This window comes from Leopardus geoffroyi, chromosome A3, assembly GCF_018350155.1.
Source record: "Leopardus geoffroyi isolate Oge1 chromosome A3, O.geoffroyi_Oge1_pat1.0, whole genome shotgun sequence".
Taxonomy (NCBI): domain Eukaryota; kingdom Metazoa; phylum Chordata; class Mammalia; order Carnivora; family Felidae; genus Leopardus; species Leopardus geoffroyi.
This window is the reverse complement of record NC_059336.1, coordinates 26,475,902-26,498,291: the sequence shown is the minus strand read 5'-3', so window position 1 is coordinate 26,498,291 and position 22,390 is coordinate 26,475,902. Positions and strand designations below refer to the sequence as shown.

Here is a 22,390-nt window from a genome sequence, read left to right as displayed (position 1 = left end):
GACAGATGGTTAACAAAGAAGTATGTGTTGGGGCACCTGGCTGGCTCCATTGGTACAGCAATGTCTTGATTTCAGGGTGGTGAGTTCGAGCCCCACGTTGGGAGTAGAGCTTACTTAAACAAAAGAGAAGTATGTGTTATGTCAGGTGTCAGAGGTGCTCTGAAGGGAAACAAGGCAGGTCAGGGGTTAGAGCGTGCCAAGCTGAGGGAGATGGTGACTTAGATTGGGAAGTCAGGGAAGACTTCTCTGCAACAGTGACATTACATTTGAGCAGAGCCCTGAGTGAAATGAGGGAGCAAGCATGTGGGTATCTGCTCCGGGAGGAAGAGTATTCCAGAGAAAAGGAACCATGGTGCAGAGGCCCAGAGGTGGGAGTGTGTTTGAGGACAGCAAGGAGGCAAGACTGGCTGGTGGGCAGTGAGGTTGGGAAGGTGGCCATGGCTCAATTCTGAATTGTAAGTGAATTTTATTTTTTAGACCATTGGAAGCTTTTGAGCAAAAGAGAGAAATCTGACAAATGCTTTTAGAAGGCTCTCTCTGGCAGCGTTGTAGAGAACAGGTAGGGAGCAACGGGCAAGGTGAGGGACTGCTTGAAGGGGTCCGGTAGTTGGGGGGAGGGACCATGCCTGGGATGAGGCGCTGGGGGAGGAGAGGAGAGGAGAGGTTGACGCCTCAGGGTGTGGGTTGATTGCTGGTAACTGGATGTGAGCGGTGACAGTAGAGGCAGTGGTGGGACCAGCGGTTCCACGGGCGTTTGATCTGAAGCCAGTGGAAATTCCACCACTGCCACTTCCTTCCGTGTGTCCTCCCCCCTTTCAAAATAAAAGGCTTTATTAAGGTATAATTCACCTACCCATTTCACACAGTGCACCCATTTCACGTGTATAATTCACTGGTTTTTAGTGTATTCACAGAGCTGTGCAGCCATCACCACCATCAATTTTTTTTTAATGTTTATTTATTTTTGAGAGAGAGTGTACATGAGTAGGGGCGGGGCAGAGAGAGGGGGAGACAGAGGATCTGAGTCAGGCTCTGTGCGGTCAGCACAGAGCCCGACGCAGGGCTCGAACTCACAAACCTGAGCCAAAGTCGGACATTTAACTGACTGAGCCACCCAGGCATCCCACCACCATCAATTTTAAAACATTTTTCCTCACCCCCAAAAGTACCCATTAGCAGCTGCTCTGCATCTGTTCCCAACTGCAGAGCCTTAGGCAACCGCTAATCTATTTTCAGTCCAGGTCTGGCTCCTTCAGGGTCTCAGAACTCCATTTGGCTCATCTATAACTTCATGGGGCGATTGTGAGGTTTAAAGGAGAACATGAAGAGAAACATGAAGACATGCCTAACGGGCCAAGCCAACTGGTCTAGCTCTTGGTAAGTCCTCAGGAGATGCCAGTCCTCCCCGCTGCTCTGGCTCCTGGTTCATCACCTTATGGAAGCAACATGGGCAATGATGAACAAGGTGGGCCCTGGGCCCACGCTGCTGGATGGTGAATTCTGAACTCACCATTTACTAGCTTTGCTATAATGGCACAGTTTCTTAACCTCCTTGGGCTCTCAGATTGCTCAACAGTCAAAAAGGGGTCATTGCAAGTACTTTCTAGGTTGCTGTGAGTCACTGGGAACAGAACCTGGCACAGAGCAAGCGCTCAGCCAATGGTAATTGTTGCAGCGTTGTTACCATTGTTAGTCAATTCTAAAGTCAGGCCAGGAGTGGACATTTCTCTTTCTTTCTTTCTTTCTTTCTTTCTTTCTTTCTTTCTTTCTTTCTTTCTTTCGTTTATTTACTTTGAGAGAGAGAGAGAGAGAACCAGCAGGGAAGGGACAGAGAAAGAGGGTGACAGAGGATCCAAAGCCAGCTCTGCACTGACACTACAGAGCCCAATGTGGGGCTTAAACTCAGGAACCTTGAGATCATGATCTGAGTGGAAGTTGGACACTTAACCAACTGAGCCACCCAGGCACCCCTTTATTATTTTTTATTTTATTTTTTTTTATTTATTTATTTAAAAAAAATTTTTTTTTTCAACGTTTATTTATTTTTGGGACAGAGAGAGACAGAGCATGAATGGGGGAGGGGCAGAGACAGAGGGAGACACAGAATCGGAAACAGGCTCCAGGCTCTGAGCCATCAGCCCAGAGCCCGACGCGGGGCTCGAACTCATGGACCGCGAGATCGTGACCTGGCTGAAGTCGGACGCTTAACCGACTGCGCCACCCAGGCGCCCCCCCTTTATTATTTTTTAATATATTTTTTTGAGAGACAGAGAACTAGCGGGGAGGGGCAGAGAGAGAAGGGGACAGAGGATCTAAAGCAGGCTCAGTGCTAACAGCACAGAGCCCAAAGTGGGACTCAAACCCATGAACCGTGAGATCATGCCCCGAGCCGAAGTCCGATGCTTAACTGACTGAGCCACCGAGGCACCCCTTTAAAAAGTTTTTTTTTTTATCATGTTTATTTTGAGAGAGGGAGACAGAGACAGAGTGTGAGTGGGGGAGGAGCAGCGAGAGGGGGAGACAGAATCCAAAGCAGGCTCAGGCTCCGAGCTGTCAGTGCACAGCCCGACTCGAGGATCGAACCCACATGTGTGGGTGTGAGATCATGACCTGAGCCGAAGTTGGATGCTCAACCAACTGAGCCACCCAGGTGCCCCGGCACCCCCCCCCCTTTTCTTTTAGAGAGAGGGAAAGAGAGAGACAGAGAGAGACAGAGAATCCTAAGCAGGCTCCACGCTGTCAGTGCAGAGCCCAATACTGGACTCAAGCTCATGAACTGTGAGCTCATGACCAGAGCCAAAGTCAGATGCTTAACCAAAGGAGCCAATGGACATTTCTGAATCCAGATGGTTGCAGAGCTAATGGAGAGAGAGAGAATCCATGGGTCTATTTTTAATGTTGTCTTCTTGTTGGATCTGTACCTTTGCCAAAGTCACTTGTTTCGTCTAAGCCTCCAGTTGCTTATCTGTAAAGTGGGGGTAAAAGTCATTCTTACTTCACAGGGCTCTGTGGAGAATTTAGTGACCTACTGAGCACCTATTTGCCAAGCACTGTTGTGAACACAACAGGGAAAAAACCTTGCCCTCCTAGAGCTGTGTGGAGCTAGAGGAGAGACCCAGAAAGTAAGTAATAATCACAAGGGTCATAATAATCACAATAAATAAAATATACATGAAGAAGAGTATATGTAAACCACCCGGTGCCTGGCCTGTGGCGAGCACTCCGTGAATGGTAGCTATTACAATCACTAAGTGAAAGCACTTTGTAAAGCAGGGCAGCACAGCAGAGAGGTAGGTCTCCTTGTGACAGACTGCGTGAGCATGTTGCTTCATTTAAGCTTTACCTCATCTCTGCCCAATTAAGTTTCATTCGGCTCCAAGGCCCCTCTCGAATTGCCTGCTTGCCATCCTTGTCTCTTATGGCGTAGAGCTTTCTTCCCTCTTCTTTTCAGCCAGCATTTAGCGAACGCCACTTTTGCTGGATGCCGGGGCTGTGAAGCAGTAGGGGTGTGGTTAGGAGGGAGGTGGGGTGTGGTTGGGGGGAGCCCAGAGACCAGGCAGAGGAGAGCCAGGCTGTGTAAGAGTATGGCTGCCTCGGTTTTATGCTGCCAGGAGAGACCCTGAAGGCTTCTAAACTAGGTGATAAAGTTAGCAGATAGACTAAGACTTCACATTCTTGCTTAAATACATTTCAATAAAAGTAGACATTTGCATTATGGTCAAAAGCATAATCTGTATTTAAGCCCCATCAAGCGTGGAGATATGAGGACGTGTGGAAGTGCAAAGACCTCAGGGCAAATAATGTCTCAAAGTGAAGACGGTATGCTGCTAGATCAGCGAGAAATGCAGCAGAATGGAGCAGGGAGGTTTCGGAACTGGGTAAACCTGGGTTAGCACTTTTTACCAGCAGCAAGGCTATTCCACCTTGGTGAGAGGGTAAATATCAACCCCGCAGCTTTCAGAGTTGCTGAAAGGATTAAAGAAAACATCCACCAAGTGCCTGACACTTACTAGGTGCATGATAAGAGGCATACATTATTATTATTATTTTACATTTACTTATTTTTGAGAGACAGAGATAGAGCACGAGTGGGTGGGGGGCAGAGAGAGAGGGAGACGCAGAATCCCAAGCAGGCTCCGGGCTCTGAGCTGTCAGCACAGAGCTGGATGTGGGGCTCGAACTCACAGATCCTGACCTGAGCCGAAGTCAGCGGCTTAACCGACTGAGCCACCCAGGGGCCCCGAGTTTCTTTTGTTAACTGCCTGCTTAAGCCATTGTTATCTGACCATTTTCCTGTAGAGGTGTTTCCTATTGACTTTTTAAGAATTCGTTTATTAAGGGGGCACCTGGGTGGCTCAGTTGGCTAAGATCTGACTTTTGATCTTAACTCGGGTCCTGATCTCAGGGTGGTGAGTTCAAGCCTCACTGGGTGTGAAGCCTATTTAAAACAGAACAAAAGAAAACAATTCGATCAGGAATCTTAACTCTTTGTCGTATATGTGACAAATATTTTCCCCACTTCATTGTTTGTCTTTAACCTTGTGTGTGATATTTTGTTGCTGTTATATGCACTTTTAATTTTATGTAGTGAAATCTATCAGTTTTACCTGATGGGTCTTTTTTTTTTTTTTTAACTTTTATAACATGCTTAGAAATCGTTCCAGTTCCCGAATTATAAAAATAGCCACTTTTTTTTTTCTCTCTCTCTCAATACTTTCATTGTTTCTTTCATGACATATAAATCTTTGATTTAGATGGAAGGTAGATTTAAGAAGAGGGGCGGAGCTCCAGTTTCATTTTTCTCCAAATGGCCACCCAGTGGTCCTGTTCTGTTTATTGCCTTCCATCTTTTCTCCATCAATTTGAAATGTTACCTTTATTATGCACTGCAATTCCTTGTACACTTGGTTCTATTTCTGTAGTCTATTCAGTTTAGTTGGTCTATTTTTTTCTTTTGTAAAAATTGCACTTAGTTGGCATAGCTACTGAATGCATTTTAATATGTCCCAACTCATTAATCTTCTTCAAATTCTTTTTGGCAGTAGGGCCGAATGGCTAAATTCGTAGAGCTTGGTTTCATTCAGCCAGCCTGAACTTTAATCCCAGGCCAGCCGCTCACTAGCTGTGTGATCTTGGGCAAGTTATTTTTTTCTCTCTGAACCTGTGCTTCCTTATCTGTATAATGTTGATAGGAATGGTACTACCTTAGGGTGTTTTTGTGAAGACGGGCTGAAATGATGCATAGCAAGCTCTTGGGATAGGCTCTGGCACGTGGTAAATGGTCAGTAAATGTTGCGTCCTTTTTGTTATGAAAATGGTGCATCTGTTTTTCCAGTTGAATTTTAGGGCAGGGCGGTAAATAGGCCTACAATCCCTGACCTCATCTGCCTTACAGTCTAATTCAGGAGCAGACACTGAAGAAGTCATCGTCAGTGTCAAGAATGAGTTCTATTTTTCCCCATTATAATTTGAAAGAAGCATAGGGAGTATATCAGACTCCATGAGTTTAGGGCAGCAGGGAAAGCCTTGCTGAAGAAATAGGTAAGGGGGCATCCAGGATGACTCTGCACCCCTCTCTTGCTCCCCCTCCACTGCAGACCAGTGTTAGCACCCAATCCTGCTTGAATGAACCCATTCAACAACCTAAGAGCTCCCACTCTTGGGTCAGGCCCAGTGCTGTTGTGTCTGCGTACAATTTATCTGGAAAGAGGGTCCCCTGCTTTTCAGTGGACTTCACAAAATTTAAGAACCATTCAGAAGGAAGGTACTATGTCTGTATTAGTTATCTACTGCTGTGTAACAAATTGTCTCAAAACTTAGTGCCTTAAAACAGTAAGTATTTATTATCTCATACAGTTTCTGTGGGTCAGGAATCCAGGAGTACCATATTCGGGTGATTCTGGCCCTGGATCTTTCATGAGGTTGCAGTCAAGAAGATGTTGGCTAGGGCTGAAGTCATCTGAAAGCTTGTCTGGGGTTACTGCCATGTGGACCTCTCCATAGGGGCTGCCTGAGTCTCCTCATGACATGGTGGCTGGCTTCCCCCAGAGGGTGAAATCCAAGAGAATAAGGCGGAAGTTGCCATGTCTTTTATGACTTAGCCTCAGAAATCATACAGTTATTTCCAAATGTCCTTTTGGGTCTACAGTTCAGCCCTCTTCCAAGTGGGGACTAAAAAGGATGTGAATAATCAGGGTTGGGAATCATTGGGGGCTGTTTTGGAGGCTGGCTACCAGTGGAGTTTGGAATGAGGGGTTTGAGTCTAAGTCTTGACTCTAACACAGCTAACTATGGGATTTTGAGAAAGTTCCTTTGATTTATTGGCCCTGATACAGCCAAGGCTGTGAAAGCCACTTATCTAAGCCCTCAACTTCACATACAGACATTAGCAATTATTGAAGAAGGGGAGGAAGAATAGCCATTTGGGGCAGGGTGTAAACTGTTTTCATTATAAAACATTGAAAAGGAAGAAGCCATCTACCAATCATCACATTAGTACCAGCACTCTTAGAATTTTGGTGTTAAAATGCACTTTAAACTGACACAGAGACCAGAAAGATTTATAGTAGGAAGGAGTATAGCTCTCTGGCATTAAGAGAGATTAAAAATTGGGATGGGCTCCTTAATGAGGTCCTGAAATCTTCACTTAAAAACGTTGAAGAATCTGGCAGGTGGCTGATATTTCCCACAATTCTGGTTAAAAAAAAAAAAAAAAAAAAAAAACAACTAGGTCAGATCATCCTTTGAGGCCATTTGGTGGGGGGGGGGGGTCCCACTTTTGTTTTTTTGTTTTTTTTTATAGTTTATTTATTTTGAGAGAGAGAGAGAGCATGAGCAGGGCAGGGATGGAGAGAGAGGGAAAGAAAATCCCAAGCAGGTTCCATGCTGTCAGCGCAGAGCCTGACATGGGGCTTGATCCTGTGAACTGTGAGATCATGACCGAGCCAAAATCAAGAGTTAGACATTTAACCAACTGAGCCGCCCAGGTGCTCCCCACAAATCTTTTTAAAGTAAAATTAAAGGAGGAATTTTTATTGAAGATGTTCCCTCACAGGGCGCCTGGGTGGCTCAGTTGGTCAAGCATCTGATTCATGAGTTTGAGCCCCGTGTTGGGCTTTGTGCTGACAGCTCAGAGCCTGGAGCCTGCTTCAGGTTCTGTGTCTCCCTCTCTCTCTCTGCCCCTCCCCTGCTTACACTCTCTCTCTCTCTCTCTCTCTCTCTCTCTCTCAGAAATAAACAAACATTTTAAAAAATTAAAAAAAAATAAAGGTGTTGAGCATGAACATTTTAATATTTTCAACATACTTGTATATGAGTAGCACATATTCATTCTAGGAGATTTGGAAAATACAGACAAGTATAAAGAAGTGAAAAACATTACATCTGCCACCATAATCTAAATGCTTTGTTTTGTGGTTGAGTTAAAAAAAATACTTTTCAATTAAAAAAATGTAATACTGGGGCGCCTGGGTGGCTCAGTCGGTTGAGCGGCCGACTTCGGCCCAGGTCATGATCTCGCGGTCCGTGAGTTTGAGCCCCGCGTCGGGCTCTGTGCTGACAGCTCGGAGCCTGGAGCCTGTTTCAGATTCTGTGTCTCCCTCTCTCTGACCCTCCCCCGTTCATGCTTTGTCTCTCTCTGTCTCAAAAATAAATAAAAACGTTAAAAAAATTTTTTTTTAAATAAAAAAAAAATGTAATACTTCGTAGAAAAAAAAAAGATAGGAAGAAAACCAAAATCTGACCTCAGTCTTACAACACAGAAGTAATCATTATTAACATTTTGGCGGAATAAAATGGAATTTAAACACCTTTTTCAGCCTCATGGGAGACTGAAAAACAGGAGTGGATTTGAACGATGGTGAATGGCAGGTAAACTGAGTTAGGGCTGCCCATGATGTGGGCAGATTCTGTGCCTAAAAAATGCCAGTGAGGTCATGAAGTCTGATCTTTACAATTTGCATAAATACGTGTGGGTGAAATTTTGCCTGGGTCTTTCCCAATTCTGCTTGGCACATTCCAGATAACTGTTTAGGGGAAGCAGTTCAGTGGGAAATTAATCCTCAGGGATTTTGTCCAATAAAGTAATTATTGAGTAAGGTCATTTATTCAACAGACTGAGTGCCTACCATGTGCCAAGACTGTGCCAGATGTTGGGGGAGTGATGATGGACCCAAGAAGATGCTAAGAATACAGACAGTAAACCAAAAGTCATACAAATAAGTGAAATGTGGGAGGAACCAGAGAGATACACATTTGCTGATCATCTGTTACTCTGGAAGTTTAGTAAATGGGGTCTCACTTAATCATCTGGAACCTAGCAGAGGTAATTTGACCTCTGAACCTCAACTTCATTTGAAAATAGGGACAGAATTACTGGGAGAGAACGTTTGTTTGAGTGGAAAACTGTTCCAGAGCTTGGTTCACTGAAGTATAAAAAGGAGGCACTTTTTATACTTTAGGCTCTAAAGGTTTTGTGAGGCAAAGAGAGCTGGCATTTAGTGAGTCTCCTGTGTGCAATTCACTTTAGAAAGATCCTATTTAGGGGCACCTGGGTGGCTCAGTCGGTTAAGCGTCCGACTTTGGGCTCAGGTCATGATCTTGCCGTGTGTGAGTTCAAGCCCCACATCAGGCTCTGTGCTGACAGCTCAGAGCCTGGAGCCTGCTTCGGATTCTGTGTCTACCTCTCTCTCTGCCCCTCCCTCCATCATGCTCCGTCTCTCTCTCAAGAGTAAATAAACACTAAAACAATTAAAAAAAAAAAAAAAGAGAAAGATCCTATTTAATCCCAATTCCACCTTTTGAGTTAATGAGAAGTTTCAGAACTTGACCAAAGCCAGTCAGCTAGAGAGGAACTGCAAAAGAACATTCAGACCCAGGCCAGCTGATGTCCAAAGCTCATGGCAATGCATTATCTCACAGTGGGGTTCAGGGGTGTCCTTTTGGGAGTTCCTGAGTCTGCTGGTGCTGTGTGTTATTCAAAGTCCTGAATGTGTGCTTTGCTTGTAACTGTGCAGTTTGAAAACAGTGACTCATCCCCAAACAGAGCAGGGTTGAATACAGTCCTGTTTATCTTACACTGCCCTGTGGCACCTGTGTTGACTTAAAAGCTGATTTGTAATAAAAGCACTGTTATAAAATGGAAAACACACACACCAAAACCAAAATGTATAGGTTGTTTTTTGGTGCTTCTGACAACAGAATAAACGTGAGTCTCATTTGCTTTAAAAAAAAAAAAAATGACAGCTACTTAAGGTTTAGTGACTCACGTCCATTTTCAACACAGCATTTCATACAGTCCTCTGAACGTACTCTTTTCACACTTAACTATGATGCCATCAGTTTCTGTTTAATTCTGTAAGGGCAGAGACCTTGAAATAGTCACATCTGGATTCCCCCCCGTGGCTTGACCGAAATGTGGAGCCAGTCAGTATTGGCTGAAAGAATTAAAGTCATTTCCAGTGTATTAGCTTTTTTTTTTTTTTTTTTTTTTTTTTGGCCACTGTAAGAAGTTACCACAGGTTTAGTGGCTTAAAACAACATTCATTTATATCTCATGCTTTCTGTGGGCCAGAAGTCCGTGCATAGTGTGGTTCAGTTGGTTCTCTGATACAGCTAAAATTGAGATGTTGGCAGGACTACATTCCTTTCTGCAGACTTGGCAAGAGGGGGTTACTGCTTGTGAGCTTATTCAGGTTGTGAGAATTCTGTTCCATGACCTTATAGGACTGAGGTCCTGTTACTTGCTGGCAGGACTTGTTCTCAGCTTCTCGAGGCTGCCTACATTCCCTAGCTCATGGCCCCCTTTAAAGGCAGCAACACTGGGTTGAGTTCTCTCAAGCTTCAAATCTGATTCCTCTGCTGCCTTATCTTTCCAAAGCATCTCTTCTGCCTTCTTCTTCTGCTTTTAAGGGTATGTATGATTACACTGGACTCACCCAAATACTCTGGGGTAATCTTGTTGTTTTCCAGTCCTCAATTCTATCTTCAAAGTCAATTTTGTGGTGGAATGTAGCATATTCACAGGGGCCCGGGACCAGGGCATAGAGAGTTTGGGGGCTGTGTGTTGGGGTAGGCATTATTCTGCCTACCACAGGGCCTGTGATAAACATGTAAATTTTATGTTTTTAATGATTTTTAAAGTTTATTTATTTTGAGAGAGAGAGATAGAGAAAGCATGAGCAGGGGAGAAGCAGAGAGAGAGAGAGAGAGAGAGAGAGGGAGAATATCCCAGGCAGGCTCCACACTGTCCACACAGAGCCCGAAGGGGGGTTTGAACTCATGAACCACCATGACCTGGGCTGATATCAAGAGTCGGATGCTCAACCGAGCCACCCAGGCGCCCCTAAACATGTAAATCTTAGAGTGCATCTTCTCTAGTTACTCCTTGGAGATCAAAGGAGGGCGAAGCTACTCAAGAAGAAAACATTTGAAACAAGTCAAATGACTTGTCAAAGGTTACTGTTGTCAGCTGTAGATTAAAAAAAACCTTTGTTAAAAAAAAATCAGGTCAAACAATTTTTTGGTGGTGGTGGTAGGGGTTTGTTCTTCCTTGTCCCCTTCTTGGGGTGAAGTAAGAAGGGGAGAGATTTCATTTCACCTTCTATAGTCTATTCCCTTTGCAGTATTTCGTTTATTGGACACGAACATCTTCTGTGTGAGGAGCATTAAAGCAGGAGCACTGAATTCTGTGGTGCCTCTTAGCACCGGCTCTCCCATGTGCTAACATCAGGGGATGGAAGGTTATTTTGTTACCCAGGGAAACCTTTCAAATTGTGGGCATTGACCCCGCCTCCCTAATATTTAAGGCCTGGCTGCTCATTAATCCAGTTTAGGACTGATTTTAGGAACGTTTCCGGACAAACTGGTACAAAAACCCTATGTGCTGGGCACTCTGAACCAAATTTCATCTCATATTCAGCAACCAAGGCTCAGAGAGGCTACATACATTGCCCACTGTCTCTCAGCGTGTACTAATTATTAAACACTTGCTCTATGCTAGGAATCAAATTACATGGAAGTCTCCCTTCATACCTTCTTCCCAACTGCCATGTGTTTTATGCTCATTTTAATCCCAATAGTGCTCTGAGGTATTATTAGACTAATGTTGTAGATTAGAAAATTTGAAGCTCAGAGAGGTTGCGCCCCTACTTTTAGGTCGATACCCAGGGAGTGACCTAGCCAGAGTTCCAGCGTAGGAGTGTCTACTTTTGACTCCAGGGTCTGTGTTCTCTCCAGGGTACTGCCTCTAAGAAGGCCTCAAGTGCATTGCGGTCAGTATGGCCCCAAAGTCCAAGTTCTTTACCCCTCATTATCACGAAGTTCACCAAGTGGTAACATTCTAGGCTGCGGGTGCAGCTTCTGCAAATATAGCTTCTGCAAACACATAGCGGCATTAGGGGCATGAGAGCAGAGGAGGAAATGGGGAACTGCTTAGGTCCATCAAGCGTGGAATAACCGTTTTACTGGTATGAGTGTCTCATTGTCTCATTATTATGCGGCAGTGAGTCATTCAGGGAAGGACCAAAAGGGAAAGTCCTGCCCCTTGTCATCTTTTTGAAGTGTCAGTGAGAACCGTTTAGGCGGGGAGAGGCATAAAGTGGGCCCTGGGAGTCGAGCTACCAGTTCTCCATCCTCACCCTTAACCGCCCGGGGGCCCGGAGGCGAGAAGCGCCGAAGGGGTTAAGTGTGGCAGGGGAGCCCAGCCACCGCCCCTTCCCAGCATTGCCTCCCAGAATGCCTCAGGCTCGCATCCAGTTCCCGCACCTCGCGAGACTCCGCCCAGTCTCTTCCCCGAACGACTGCCCGTCCCCCTTCTTTACCGAGGTTTGCGCGAGGCGGAGGAAGGGAGGGGAGGGCGGAAAAGACGGGCCGCGAGAGGTACGCCGGGAAGTGTGGTCCAAGCGCTTCATGCAGCCATATTCTTCCGGAGCCGGGGAGGCCAGAGAGGCAGTCGGGACTACAATTCCCAGCCGCCTTTTCGGTTTGTTTTTGTTCAAAAAAAAAAAAAAAACCCCACACTCCCCCTCCTCACTCTTCACACACACTCACACACACACACACCCACGGCAGACACGCACACACCCGGGCGCCGAAGGGAAAGCCGCGTCTCGCTTTCCCGCCCCGCCGGCAGTCCTGTCTCGGCCCCTCAGCAGAGCGGGAAAGCGGAGGCTGGAGCCGTGACCTCTGACCCCGTGGTTATGCGGAGCCGCCGCATTCCTTAGCGATCGCGGGGCTGCCGCCGCCGCCGCCGCTGCTGCCGCCGCCGCCGCCGCCGCCGTGGGCGACTGACGCAGCGCGGGCGCGTGGAGCCGCCGCCACCCCTCCCCCATCGTCGCCCTCGCGCCGGGTCTCGCGCCAGCCGGTCCCCGCACGCCCGCCCCCTCTGCCCGGCCGCACCCGAGTCCTCGCGCGCCGCCGCCGCCACGCGCCCCCCGCCGCCGTCGGTGCCCCAGCCCCGCGCCGCCGCCACCCGCCCCGCCCGGAGGTCCCGCGTGGAGCCGCCGCCGCCGCCGCCGCCGGGGAGGAGGAGGATGAAGGACAAACAGAAGAGGAAGAAGGAGCGCACGTGGGCCGAGGCCGCGCGCCTGGTGAGGCGGGTCGCCGAGGGGGTTCAGTGGGGGACGTGGGGGGTGGGCTCGCCGAGCCCCCTCCACCGGGAGGGGGAGGGGCGAAGCCCTGCCCACTGCAGGAGGGGGCGGGGCCACCAATTCTCTAGGAACGGGACCCCCTCCCCCCACCCCCACCGCCCGGCGTTGGGTGGGGAGAGGTCCCCCGCCGGTTGGATGTGGCGCCTTTTTCTGCGGCTCCCCCCACCCCTTAAATTCCTGCGGAGGGGCGAGCTGGCAGGCCGACTCCTCCCCCTCTGGGCGGCGGGGCCCCAGCCTCCCCTCCCTCCCCTCCCCCACTATTTGGCAGCGTCTGGGGGTCTGGGGAAGCTTCGTTTACGCTCTCGGGGGAGTTAGGTTTCCGGGAAGGGTCGGAAGCTCCTCCCTCGCTTCCTGGTGGGCAATGGGGTGGTGCGTTTGACTCCAGGGGTGGGAAAACACCCCCAATTTTGAGGACGCGAGTGGCATTTTGAGCCTTCCCAATCTAAACCAGGTGTGTGGAGGGAAGCAAGTGCTTACTCCCTGCTGGAACCTTGAGTAGTGGTTCTCAAACTTTAGCGTCTTGGACATCTGGGAGGTTTTTAGGAATGCTCGTCCTAGGGCCCTACTTAAGATCCTCTGAGTCCGAGGTTCCGGAGTAGAGTCTTCATTTTAACCAGGTTCCTGTGTTGCCTGTAATGCAGGTGGCCCCGGACCACACTTTGAGAAACGCTGACTAGAGTGTTTTACTTCCTAAGCCAGACTGGAGCTAGATAGGCACTGTGCACAGAGTGCCTCTACTTTGCAAAGAATGTATGTGTGAGTCCACTCCTTAGCGTACTGGTGCATGTAGACACGAAGTGTTGGACAAAGACCAAGTACCTCTGTTTGAAGATACTGCTCGCTGAGAACTTAGCAAAGGAGAGAGTAATTTGAGTGTTGGAAGCTGCCTGGTGAGGAGGGTTGTGAGTTTTTTCACAGCGTCAGAGGACTTGTAAGTGAAATACCTTCCTTTTGGAATTGCACCCACAAAGCTGAGATACTGTGAGACGTGTTCTCATAAAATCTTGCGGATGACAATAGTAATAGTTCATACTTCTCCCAGAGATGTCACTTCCTCAAGTGTCACATAGCAGGGTTTTAGTGTGGATAGCATACATTCCTCTTGGCACCCTGTAGTTGATACGTAATTACTATAATTGACTTTTTAATGGTGAATGAAGCTTCATCTTGTAGTCTTTTGCTTTATTTTGGGAAGTGAGGTTCCTGCCTCAAAGCTGTTGTGCAGACAGAGATGGCTGTGTGTTGAGTGTTGTTACAGGTCTGTGGTAGGTACGCCTTTTTCTTACCTGGGGCGAATGAAACTTGGTTACTGACTTACAAGAACTAAAGCTGTTGGGCTTATAAGAGAGTTTTCACTGGTGTTCCTGGTTGTCTTCCCCAGGCACTTGTTGCCCAGTGAACAGAAATAGCAGTTGTTTGTGTGCTCAAGTTTCATGCTTCAGTTAATTTGTTTTGGTTTGGCATGTGAAAATTGGAGATTTTGAAGTTCCTAAATATTTTTTTGATTCGGTCAAAATTGAAAGCTGTGGCTGGCTTTGAGATCTCTTGGAAATTTTAGGATTTCTCCAGTGTTGCTTCACTTGGAAACAAATTTAGGCCTGAAGGAGAGTCGGGGAGAGCCAAAGGATGTGCTTGCTGTCTTTCTCCTCGAGGTTGACTCTTGGGTGTTCATTGGAATTCTCCTCCGAGTCCCTGTTATGTAGGTGTTTATGACTCTGGGCACCAAGAGGAAATTTGCTTGCCAGAGTTACTTGTTAGAGGTAGGTGAAAGTACCTTTAAATCCTGTGTTATTTATGTTCTGATGGAATTTTAAAGTTTGTCTCAAAGCTCTGTTGGCTCTTACTAGATGAAAGACTTCAGGAACTTGGGGTCCACTCTTCTGTTAAGCCTCTTTAGGTTCTTGAACTTAACTGTGATGTGATCTGAACTCCAGTATCCAGATTGCTGCTTCTGTTTTACCATTGGCTCAACCGCATGCCAGATTATCCAAGTTCTTTCTCTTTTTGTTCTCTTTTTGTTTTATGGCTCTTCGTTAAAGAATAATATGAATGGGAGTTACTTTGTAGTGCCCTTGAACATGTGAAAGAGGACTTTTGGAAACATGGTGCATAATTGTGCATATCTGTATTGTTTTTCTGTTAGAATTTTCTATCCCTTTGGATGGGACCACTTGGTGGGTGAGGGGTAACTTTTTAGCGTTCTCTCCCCACGTAAAGAAAATTTTTGCAACCTGGAGTGCTAGAGAGTTTGTGAGAGCTTATGCTGGACAGAGAGCATCTTGACTAGAGACAGCTGTAAGGGTAGGGAGGTTGATTAAATCTACTCTTTGGACAGGTGAATTTGGACTGCTTGCCATGGCAATCAGAGGCACTTGCTTTGGGGCGGTTTCATATTGCTCCTGACCTTGATTAGATTCGTGGCTAGAGTGATACTGGGAACTCTTTTAAAAACTATTTGGGTAGGAAAGAAGAGACTCCTGGAGAAGTTCAGTAGGGTAGTATACCTCAAGAGATTGATTTTTGCAGATGTTAGTAATGTTGTTGAGAAGTAGATACTCCTCTTTGAAACATTCTGTAGTATTGTCTTTTCTAGATACAAGAGGTAGACTTTAGACGGTTGGATAGTGTAAATCCTCTTGCTTGTTAGGAACAATTTGTTTGGGAGAAATAGCCAAGGGGATTTCCCTTTAAATTGAATGTCCTTAAATGGATTCTCCCTGGCTTTGAGACACTCTTCATTGTACGCTTTATCTTTCACTTTGATTCATGACTGACCATTCTTACATCAAACATTTTTTTTTCTCTTTGAAGTAGGAGAAGAGATACTTTTTTTTTTTTTAAGTGTGCTAGAAAGAGACTAGGAATAGAACACTGCTGAATTGTTCTTGTACTAAAAGCTGGAGGCATATACAATTATAATAAAAGTGAATACTTTGTATCTTTTGATGTAACTTCCTTTTAGAGATTTTGTTTTCTCTCAGATTCTCAGGCTCATCCTGACTGTTGCTTAAATAATTGGTAACTGATTTTTCAGAGTCATGCTTCTTTTTAAAAAAAATTATGGTACAGAAATTGACTAGCTCAACTCACATTTAGTATCAAAGAAGTGATACCTGTGGCAGTGAGCATTAGTAGCTTGTAACCAGGGTTTGTTGTGGATTTGTTCAAGTCAGCACTGCTTAACTTGGCTCTTAGTCAGGTTCTTAGAATACAGAGGTGAATAAGGTTTGCCCTTGGGGAGCTTATGGTCTTCTGGGAGTGGAGAAGGTCTAGACCCATGAGTAGCATTTTACTACTTGCTAAGTGCCATTGTAAATGTACAAATGATAAACAGACATCCTGGTTCATGCTTATTGTCCAGGCATAATTATGACTACTTTCTCTCTTTCACTCACAAGTGCCCTACTTTGGAAGGTAAATTATGTGTTGTGGACTAGGAGGACACTGAAAGCAGGCATTTAACTCTGCTTGGCAGGGATCAGAGAAGGCTTCCTGGAGGAAGGTGCTTTCCAAACTGAATCTTGAAGGGTGAGCGGAAGTTAGGGCCATCACAGATGATGTTAGCAGGAGCTAGTGACAAGAAATAGCAGTCGTGTGTGTGCGCTCGCACGTGTGCTTGTGCACAGGGTGGAGAGTGTGGGAATTGGGTAGAACTACACACAGTTGTTGGAACGTGAAGCTTGTGGATTATCAGTTTGGCAGTGAGGTAGAGAGACAGGCAGGCACCGGATTCTGAGGACCTCGTGTGCCAGGCACCATAGGCACTTACTTCCATTATCTCTAATCTGTTTAACAACTCTTACAGGAAGACATCAGTATCCTTCCATCACAAGTGAGGGAATTTAGGCTCAAGTTGGGTAGATAAGGTGCCCAAGTTTAGCAGGCAAGAATTTGAATCCAGGTCCGTCTGGTTCTATGCAGCCTGTACTTTTCCAGTGAGGTGGTGAACTCTTCAGAAGCTTCAGCTTTTCCTGTATATGATTAGGTTGCTTTTGAAGGAGTTTAAGGTGGGAAAGTGATGAGGGCAGATTTGTTTTGTGGGGTTGACCTCAGACTATAGCAGGTAGCTGGGATTTGGTCTTGTTTATGTTGAATTCCTAGAATTGTCCCTGGCACAAGTAAATATTTCGTGTATTTGTTAAGTGAAGGATGGCAGAGAAGGAAGAATGCATTTGAAGAAAGCGGGGCTGGTTATGGGAGTATTAGTGAAGGGCCTGTGTATCGGGTCAGGGAAGGAACTGGGGGACAGGCGAGAGTAGGAGTGCTGCCTAGGTTTCTGCATTAGGTGAGCAGACAGGTTGTCAATCAAGGGCAGAGATATGGAGGAAGAGGCACGATTAATTGGAGTTGCCAGTTAGATTAGAACAGATGATCAAGGGGGGAATGTCAGTTCAGACCTGAATGTTTGAGTCAGAAGCTGGGGGAGAAACCCAGGCCAGAGGTAAATATTTGGGAGTTAGCAGAATATAGGTAGTAGTTGAAGCTACCAGAGGTGCTAATGCTACCCGAAGAGAATGTAAAAATTGAAAAGAGAGGTTAACAATGGGACCATGGTAAATAGGGGCTTTATTTCAGCACCTGCTTCTCCAAAGCATGACTTACTTCCATTAGTGCTAGGGGCTCATGTTCTTCCATAGGGAGAACCTTTAGCAACAGTCCTGTCAGACTGCTTGGTTTTATTTGAGACAAAGTAGTACTTAGTTGTTACAGTTGTTACAGTGACTGCAAGGTATTGGTGTGGTTTGGAGTTACCTCAGCAGCTACTGGTAGAGACAGTACAAAGCTACTGGCAGCCTCTTTTTTCTCCCCGAGAAGGACAGCATTTCCAGAACTTCCCTGCACCTTCATGTGAGAGAGATGCGGTTGCTCACTAAGAAACTGCTGCCACGACCCTGTTGCAGATGATGCCAACGTAAATGGGATGCTCAGTTTCCCATTGCTTTGCCTGCCCCCATCATGCGGAATCAGAGCATCATGTTGCCAAATGGCAAAATGTACCGTGGCAGTTAACACCAGGATTTCACAACACAGTGGCAAAAACCATCACTTAAAAATACGGCTACTAGGGGCGCCTGGGTGGCTCAGTCGGTTAAGCGGCCGACTTCGGCTCAGGTCATGATCTCACACTCCGTGAGTTCGAGCCCCGCGTCGGGCTCTGTGCTGACAGCTCAGAGCCTGGAGCCTGCTTCACATTCTGTGTCTCCCTCTCTCTCTCTGCCCCTTTCCTGCTCATGCTCTGTCTCTCTCTGTCTCAGAAATAAATAATCATTAAAAAAAAATTTTTTTTAAATAAAAAAAAATACGGCTACTAAACAGACTTCCTTGGGAAAGAAAATCTGAATGCATTTCTGTCTTGTCATTTATTGTATAGCCCTACATATTCTGTGGTTTAGTCATGTGAACAACGTGAGGTTAGGCGGTAACCAGGGTTGCTGAGGCCCCACCCACGTACCAGAGCATGTATGCTAAGAAGATGTGTGTTTTTAGAATTAAGAATTAGACTGTTTATGCTAATTTCAGTGACTTTTAGCAACTAGATAGATATATACGTAATTTGGTTCCTGAAGCAGTTTTAACTATGGAGGGACCAAATTGTCAGCAGTGGTATCTCACAGCAGAACTGTAGCCAGTGATACAGACTGATGGATATAAATGGAAATTACACACTGAAATCAGAACATTTGTATTTCTTCTTCAGGTACTAGAAAACTACTCAGATGCTCCAATGACACCAAAACAGATTCTGCAGGTCATAGAAGCAGAAGGACTAAAGGAAATGAGGTTTGTATTGTTCTTTTTTTTTTTTTTTTTAACAGTAGCAGCCAACATTTCTTAAATAATGTATTGTTCTTGCTGCTCAGCATGACGATTTCATAGGACTTGTGTCTTTCTGTAGATACATAGGGACATGAGTAAGTGCACATATGCCTCCTCCCCCCCTCCTGCCCCACGCCTGGCGTGGTATGGAACTATCTCCCAGGCTGTGTCTCCTCTGAGTGGAGGGTGAGAGTGGGTGAACATCCATTTGTTTTCATTAGAGATGCAGCAGTTTCCCTATTCTTCTTGTTCTTCTTTAAATCTTGACACGGAATGTGTTCTTTGTGTAAGGAGTCTGCACATTTTCTTTTGTATTCTCTATTGCGCATTTTAGTAATAGAGAAGGGGCAGACCCTGATAGGCTCTGTCTTGTTTAAAACTTCCTTCTTTTTTTCCCTTCTGTATTTTTCTGCCCTTCTTTCTATATCTCTGAAGTCCTTTATTTTAGGATCAAAGAAGGGTGGTCTCATCACTGTAACAGCCACTGACCTTTTTTTCCTCCCTACTGATTCTAGCCATTTATCGTAGGGAATATACTAAATTTTAGAGTGACCTTGATTTTAGTCTCCTGTGATGTAGTTTTCCTAAAGCAGCAACAAGTTAGAAACCAGAGGAGTCGCAGGCATGCAAATCAGCAGCTGTCTTTAATCCTTTTCTCTCTTCACTCTCACCCCAACCTGTTTTTTTGATTGTTTGTTTGTTTTGTTTTTAATTTAAATGAAAGAGGAGAGCACAACACAGTGTCCCTTCTTGGGACTCAGAACAAACAACGTACGTTTTTGCTGGTTCAGCTTTATCTGCTTGAAATTGACCTTTTAGGGTCAAAAGATGCTCACTTTCCAGTCATCAGTTCAAATCTTCTCGAGTTGACAGTTTGTGGGGAGGGAAGACCAGGATTACCTAGATCACATTCATTTAAATAGTACCTGTGCACTGTGTAGCGTTATAATTGTGCTTTATTTTTGTTTTTACGGGCTATTTCCCATCATGCTGCCGTCTGCACTGCTGTTGGACCACTATACCTATAGAAGGTAAATTAGTCCCTTTGGGACAGATGGAACTGAGAACCTTAAATTGTTTCTGCTCCTTGCTCTTATAGGAATTAGGGAAGCAGTCATGGTAGCTCGTGATGAGTGAGCAGCTCTGTAATTTGTAGACAGAGGTCTAGTGTGTGGGAGTCACTGTTCTGCTGAAGGACTCTGCCGGCATGCCACGCCCCCTCGTAGCAGAGATGCTAGCACACCCACCGGATACTCCAGATTCTGCACAAGGTTCCTTTTAGAGATTGGTTCTTGGTGAATTTTTTTTTTTTTTTTTAGCATCCAGTGTGTTCCAAAGCAGAATAAGTAATAGGTTTTTTTTTTTTTAATGGCTTTTTTAGACTCAGAATTTATTTTTAACACTGCATAAATTAAGGCCTCTGGTTCCGAAAAATCTTAAGAGGCTTTACTTAAGATCTTTATATGTTTTCTGCATACTGGGGAGAGGGAAGAGAAGGTGCTCAGGTGAACCCTAGCACTAACGTGCAGGTGCCACACTCCGTTAGTATTAATAATGGACGTTTGTCTGTGTTTTTGACAGCTGTTCTATTTTAAGATTCAGTAAGTAGCCTCCAACTCAGTTATCATTGTTTTGGAAGCAACTGTTGTAGCAGGGCCTGTGAAATAGCTTAATAATTCTTTTTCCCTTTTTATCTTTCTTGGTTTAATGTTTGAACATTGTTGGGTACCAAGTCCATTTGACTTCCTTTTCTTTTTATGTTCCAACTTAAGTGATTGCTCCTGGGTAGATGTAGAATAAAACCCATCCTTTCCCCTTGAGAATAGAGGAAAAGCAAATGAAATATTCTTCTTTTGTGTGCTTATTAGAAAATATTTAACTGGGGATGAAAAGGTATGCTTATTTTCTTGGACGCTGGCATTGATTCTGTGGTCTTTGTGTTGATAATATGTGGCAGCTTCTGAGCATGATACAGGTTGGAATACAGAGGCAAGGAAACACAGATTTCTTTTTAATTAATATTAAAATTTAATAAAAATACTGGGTAATGTGTTTTTTAAAAAGACTCGTTGAACTTCAACAGTCATTGTGTGCTTTTTCTAAGTCTCTTGAGAACTTGGTTGGTATTGTCAAAAGGCACTAAGGAAGTGTCAGGTGTGGAACAAGGGAATCACATGACATGTCTTATCCGGGTGTGATTGATGGGAACTTCATTCGTTGCTGTTTTACTACTTTCAAAGTGGAATTGTTATGGGTCCTTTTCTGCTATATTTCTTGCTCTTTTCTTCTTGATTTAAGAACGAGTTAGAGGGTATTAGATCTTTGAGTAAGTAGGCATATAGATTTATATAGCCCTCATCCATCCTTGTATGTTTTCACAGTGGGACATCCCCTCTTGCATGTCTCAATGCCATGCTACATTCCAATTCAAGAGGAGGAGAGGGGCTATTTTATAAACTGCCCGGCCGAATCAGCCTTTTCACACTCAAGGTAAGTAATAGCAACTCTGTTCTTAAACTTTTAGTGTAAGTCACCTGGTAGGTCTGATATGAGGCCCATCAATTTACATTTCTAATAGGCAGGTGATTCTGATTCTGTTGGTGCTAAATGGCACCTTGAGATGTTCTAGGGTGAACAGGGTTTTAGGAATTATTTAGTCCTATCAGCTATTTTGTCTGTATTCATCTTTTCTTTGTCTATGTCTTTGCAGATTGTGTGCAATGGAGGGATAAGTATGTGTTAGGATAACTGCAAATGTGCTTTAATTAGGGTTTTGTTTGTAATAGTATTGTGAAAGATAAATTACCGGGCAGCTAAAATAAGACCTACTCTATGGAAAATAACTGACGTGTGAACATACTTGTGGAAATTCAAAAACTCATTAGTGTTTTCTAAGTGACGCTGATTACAAAGGAAGAGAAGTTAAGTCAGGTAGAGTTCATAATAAAGCTTAAATAGAGCTGAAATGAACAGGCTAATTATTTTCCTATTACTTGTGATATACATGGCTGTCATTTAGGAGACTGACATGCTGCCTGCTGCGCTAAGGAGGCTAGCTTATATGGCTATCATTTAAACCAGGGGTTGACCTACTTTCTGTAAAGCGCCAGATAATAAATCTTTCAGGTTTTGGGGATCATACTGTCTCTATCGTAGTTCTTCACCTCTGCCATTGTAGCAATAGAGCAGCCATAGACCATTCATAAAGGGATGGACAGGTTGTGTTCCAATAAAACTTTATTTTCAAAGACTATGAGAGGGTCAGATTTGGCTTGGGGCTGTAGTTTGCTGACCTGATTTAGTCATAAGATGACCTGTTGAGGAAGCTGAAAATTTGATGCTGACCCTTTTACTGCGTCCATAATGTGGTTATAAATTGCAATAGTCTATATACAGACTTTTCCCTTTTAGTTTCCTTTTCTTTCCTTTTTAAATGTTTATTCATTTTTGAGAGAGTGTGAACAGGGGAGGGGCAGAGAGAGGGAGACAGAGGACAGAAGTGGGCTCTGCGCTGACAGCAATGAGCCAGATGTGGGGCTCGAACTCACGGGCTGTGAGATTGTGACCTGAGCTGAAGTCAGACGCTCAATCGACTGAGCCACCCAGGCGCCCCTTGTTTTATTTTCTTGATGGACTTATTTTCTTTAATTCAAATTAAACACTTGAGCAAATACCAGTTACATCACCTGCTATCATATTTGATCTTTATGTATACTTTATGTATATTTCAGATGTATTTTATATTCAGATGTCTGTGCTGTTTTCTATATTATTTATAATATTTTGGCTTTTTTTTTTTTTTTTTTTTTTTTTTTTTGTTAAGAGGCAGCGTAATGTAGGGTCAGGAACCGAGCCTTGGTAGAGACAGAGCCCTGAGTTCAAAACCTAGGTTTATAACCTGGGACAGATTTAACTCTTCTTTATGG

At 44.9% G+C, this 22,390-nt stretch overlaps 1 protein-coding gene across 5 annotated transcripts in view; it reads left to right on the top strand.

Annotated features, from left to right (window-relative positions):
- Positions 1–11,878: 11,878 nt before the first annotated feature.
- The window catches only part of ASXL1 (ASXL transcriptional regulator 1), a 77,070-nt gene continuing 66,558 nt past the window's right edge, over positions 11,879–22,390 (top strand). For 2 of the 5 annotated variants that reach the window (XM_045444911.1, XM_045444909.1), the window contains exons 1-4: positions 12,455–12,587; positions 18,346–18,428; positions 19,493–19,495; positions 20,846–20,954. In XM_045444911.1, the coding sequence (XP_045300867.1) occupies positions 12,531–12,587; positions 18,346–18,428; positions 19,493–19,495; positions 20,846–20,954 (252 nt within the window). In that variant the 5' untranslated portion in view covers positions 12,455–12,530. Of the gene's footprint in view, positions 12,588–18,345; positions 18,429–19,492; positions 19,496–20,845; positions 20,955–22,390 lie in introns of all 5 variants that reach the window. The other 3 variants (XM_045444913.1, XM_045444910.1, XM_045444912.1) reach the window with 3 other exon arrangements.